Genomic DNA, 4580 nt, shown 5'->3' with positions numbered 1-4580 from the left:
ACTCTGTAGGTATCATTTCTTTACCTTTAGTGACTGTTTCTTAAAGCAATAACAAGCTGGAACTGAATTCATATTTTCTTTTTGGGCAAACATTTTTTTAAATCAATACCTGACCTGACATAGTGCATGTGTAACACTTTCTACACTGCTCCTGAGTTTTCAATTGAAAAAATAAAAGCTGGGCTGTTTCATACAAAATGCGTGGCTATAAAAACACCTTAATCCTCTCTAATCTGTTCACTAAAACAATTCACTATCTCAGTGTGGCAAAGTGGGTTGTGTGAGATTTAGCTGGTGTAGTGGCTGTGGTGACTCATCAGTGCACCAGTTAAAGCATAGCCTGCTCGGTTTTATCTTTATTCCTATCACATAGCATTTCAGCAATCTAGGTCCTAATTCACTGAGTATACAGATTAGAAACACAAGCCTTCTATATCTGATTTAGACTTTTCACAGCGTTTCATTTGCAATAAACTCACCCAAGTGAGTTAGATGCTTACAAAAGTGAGCATACACTTTTTTAAGCACTGATTCCAGACCTTTTCCATGTAACCCAAACAGTTTATTTATAATTTATAGGAGCAATTCCTATTGCATTGCACTGATTACCTAAGTGCAAGTGCAGCAAATACTAACTTTATTAAGATCCCAGTAATTTATCGCTGAAGAGCAGATCTATGACGATGCATGCGGTTTATGATAACAAAGAGAGAAAACTGTCCACAGGTGATCCTGAGAATATGCTATTAATATTTCTGTTGCCATGAAGGTACCTGCAAGTTAGCGACTTCAATTTTTCAAAAGCACTTACACACACAGATGGCGACAGGAGCTCTTCAAAAGGATTGTGACAAGTGTGTGGGCTGAACTTCAAAACTATGACTCACTACTGTGGGCTAGTGTAGTGTGGGCCACCATATGAATTACAGCTATGACTAAATAACCTCCAAAGCAGTGTCAGTGGAACCATTTGTATTGAAATGTATACGGTTAAATCACAAAAAGCACAAAAAACTGAACTTCGCTTGATGTCTTATGAAATAATAGGATCATTCTCAGAGGCTTACTGAGATATAAAAAATATAATAGCTTCTCTAATATGGCAATGTCTTTGTTATGAGGGGAATTTCTCCTGGGGGTCTTTTTTAACACAGCCGACATTTTGAATGAGGAAAAAAGTTAACGATTGCTCCCTTCTGTTTAAGCGTTGCACTCTGCCTTTTTTGTCATAACTGTAAGCAGACATGTCAGTATGCCAGTGATGGTGTAGTACAACGGGGGTCCGGAGACACAACTGACACAGCCACATAAAAAGTCAGCCAAATTTTGTTACTTACACCTGTTGATTTCCTGCTGCATTGTGAAATCACTGTCAGCTTAGTTGTTGTATCCTGGACCAGGACTCGAGAGGCTGCCCTTGGCAAATTTGGGGTTACATATTTACATCCGTATTCATGTGTGTATTTCAGATGGGTTGTTTGGTCAGTGTCGAACCTCTAAGCAGGACCAGGTCCAGTACCAGGTGTCAGTTCCTGTTCTGAAGAGGATGCAAGAAGTTCTAAAACAGCTCATGCTAGAAGGTGAGACTGAACATAATAGAGAGCTAAAAGTGTTAAAGTGAATACCCACATGCCTTTAAATAGCTGCAATAAAACGAAAAAGTGCTTTATTCATTCATAATGTCAGCAAAGAGCATTGATATCAGTGCCCGCAAAGAAAAGCGTCTGGACTTCTTTAAGTTGCTTGAAGACGTTTCACCTCTCATCCGAGAAGCTTCTGATGATTCTGATGACCCCCTGATGATTAGAGGATCATTAGGGGGTCCTTTTGTCCCTCTGTGGGGGGTTACTCCCACTAGGTTTATATCTGGGACTCTCCACCATTTGACCTTAGAACTGAAGAAGCTTCTCGGATGAGAAGTGAAACGTCTTCAAGCAACTTAAAGAAGTCCAGACGCTTTTCTTAGCAAGCTCCTTAGACTACGATGACCTGGATGACTGAGAACCTTCACAGAGATATCAGTGCCCCTTTTTCTGTCTGTATTTCTGTAATCTGTACACACACCATAGTCTTGCACTTTTACTAACAGCTATTTTTTAAAATGTATTTTCCATCTGTGTGTGCAGGGCTGTCATGGCAGGATGACATCACCCAATATATTTTGTCAAAGGAGCTGAAAAGAGTTCCTCATACCACACTTCCCTCAAAGCCAAACACCTCATCCTTGTCTCAGCAAGTACACCTTAGTTATTTTGAAATTGACAGAGAAAGAAATTGCATATTTATATAACAGATTTAGTCGATTCTTTCTTGGTCGCCAGGTCCAAACAGCCCTCCTCCCACCACCAAAGTTCAAAATCAGCGTCTGCTTCTCCTAGTGGCAAATATGTGGACTACATGATTGTTGAGCCGCCTCAGTCCCCACTGCGCATGCAAACAGCATCTATGGACCCATACGCGTACCTCCAGGTATGAAAACACACACTGTGATTGGCAGCAGCTGGATTTGTGTCATTTATAACACTTCATGAACAGGTGTATACAAAATTTTGCATATAAGTGTAACACACATAATAATGTGCCACAGTTTACATCTGGTATAACAGGTATTATGTACTGTCTCTGCTAACACAGCATAGGTACCAAGACGAAGTAGAGAGATCTCTCATGGGTTCAGCAGGTGCTTATGCCCGCCCTTCTTTGAGGTCCCAGACCAACCAGAGAGAGCGTGATCGTGACAGGCAGCTGCTGCTGGAAGCTCTGTCTCTTTACCTGGCATCTGCACAGCCGTCTTACCGCCACAGAGGGGCTCCTTCCGTGGTTCCTGCAGGTAAATTTTTTTTAAACATAATTACTTTTTTTCATAATTTTTTTTACTAATTCAACACAAAGATAAATAGATATTTTAAAAAATATTTAAATGCATACACTTAAATATATAAAAACAAACTATTCAGTCTCAATTTCTCATGCAGAAAGTATCCATAGACATAAAAAAAAGATAGAACTCTGGCACATTTTTGGGCCAATCACAAACAATGATGTTTCCTGCTGTACCTGCTTTCATGAGCAGGTCTGCCTTATTATGACGACTTGGAACTGGATATACCAGTGGACTATGTGGAAGATTACACCCTACAGGAGAGGCTTGGTACTGCAGGCAGGCAGCAACCCTTGCAGACTAAGAAAGTTCTTCAGGACTATAGCACACTGTCTGGGAATAATGGTGAGAAAAAGGAACGCAAGCATAAATATATACAGCATAAACATAATGACACACATAGTTAAACTACAGATGCACATACATAATCTGCCAATATGTTTGAAAAATGATTAGTGCAAAAATAACAGTAATCCCATCCTGTGTTAGATGACTTGCGCCAAAGGATGTCGGCTGTCTTGCAGAAGTACGGAGTCAATCCAAGAGACCTCAGTCAGGAGCAGCTCTACAAGCTAGCTCTCACACTGCTGCAGCATCAGGGCAAAACTGGCACACCCCCCCAACTTGGTAATAAACCAAAACAAAACAAAAAAATTCCCAATTTCTTAAATATAGAAATATCATAATCCCTACAATTTCCAGCATTTTTTATTTAGTATTTGTGTAAAAAAGATTTTCTCTGTGTTCATAGATCCAGTCGAAAAAGACCTCAACACCCTCAAGGAAGTATGTTAGCATCTACTAATAGCAGTCATAAAAAATGTGATCGTAGGTTCTTACATAGCCGTGTTTTCTCCTCTCCCCCTTATATTCAGCTGTTAAAAACAGACAGCATTTCCAATAAGCCAGAGAAGCCTGTTCCTGTTGCCCCTGTCCCCTCCACTGCCTCAGTTCAAGCTACACCTTCATCCAAGAGTTCCAGCCTCCCCCCGTCTGCCTCTCAGCCTCCGCAGGCTGCTCCCGCTGAAGCTGGACTAGATTTTAAGGGACAGGGGCTGCCAGTAGTGGAGAGCACAGGGGCCAAAGAGGAGTATGGGTACATTGTCACCAATCAGAGGTCAGCACTTGATCTATTTTAACGCTCAGTTCTTCGGTTCATAGTAAACACATCTAAAACATGAAAAAAAACTTTGTTTGAGTTACTAATGATTTCTTTAGTGTAGTGATGCTTTAATAAACGCTGTCTAATTATAGCCTGTTGTGTAACGTTAATAGTAATTTATTTAAAAGTAAAAAGCAGAAAACAAGACATTTATTAAAAATTTGTGTTTACTGCAAAATTAATGATGTTTGTTTCATTCGTAGTCCCCTGAGTCTGTACGATGGAGTCAAGATGTTGGAGCTGCTGGCTGATAAAATACACTTGACAACAAGCAGCTTCATCAACATTAGGTAGCACTGTAGTTGTATGTTAGATGCTTTAGAGACAGTTAGTTTGTTGTACTCTTAATTCCTGTATTTTTGCAGTTTTCGGCGATCCAACATGTGTGTCCCTGTGTTTATGTGTTGCCAGCGTTGTCGGTCCTGCACTGACTTTCCGTATCCGACAAAATGAGCACAACATGACGGCGGCAGAGGTAGCTGCTAAAGCCGGTAAGGCTCAAAAACACAGATTTGCATTTATCCACATACTGTACAT

General features: G+C 40.4%; 1 protein-coding gene across 2 annotated transcripts in view; it reads left to right on the top strand.

Annotated features, from left to right (window-relative positions):
- ptprna (protein tyrosine phosphatase receptor type Na) overlaps positions 1–4580 on the top strand; it is a 22082-nt gene that overhangs the window by 6915 nt on the left and 10587 nt on the right. For both annotated transcript variants that reach the window (XM_005723297.2, XM_013908389.1), the window contains exons 3-12: positions 1470–1580; positions 2127–2232; positions 2322–2469; positions 2635–2830; positions 3074–3226; positions 3371–3508; positions 3633–3667; positions 3757–3998; positions 4247–4333; positions 4455–4534. In XM_005723297.2, the coding sequence (XP_005723354.1) occupies positions 1470–1580; positions 2127–2232; positions 2322–2469; positions 2635–2830; positions 3074–3226; positions 3371–3508; positions 3633–3667; positions 3757–3998; positions 4247–4333; positions 4455–4534 (1296 nt within the window). The remainder of the gene's footprint in view (positions 1–1469; positions 1581–2126; positions 2233–2321; positions 2470–2634; positions 2831–3073; positions 3227–3370; positions 3509–3632; positions 3668–3756; positions 3999–4246; positions 4334–4454; positions 4535–4580) is intronic.

Source organism: Pundamilia nyererei, unplaced genomic scaffold, assembly GCF_000239375.1.
Source record: "Pundamilia nyererei isolate P.nyererei 1_Seehausen unplaced genomic scaffold, PunNye1.0 scaffold00009, whole genome shotgun sequence".
Classification (NCBI taxonomy): Eukaryota; Metazoa; Chordata; class Actinopteri; order Cichliformes; family Cichlidae; genus Pundamilia; species Pundamilia nyererei.
The sequence above is the reverse complement of the archived record's forward strand: the minus strand, read 5'-3'. Positions and strand labels throughout refer to the sequence as shown.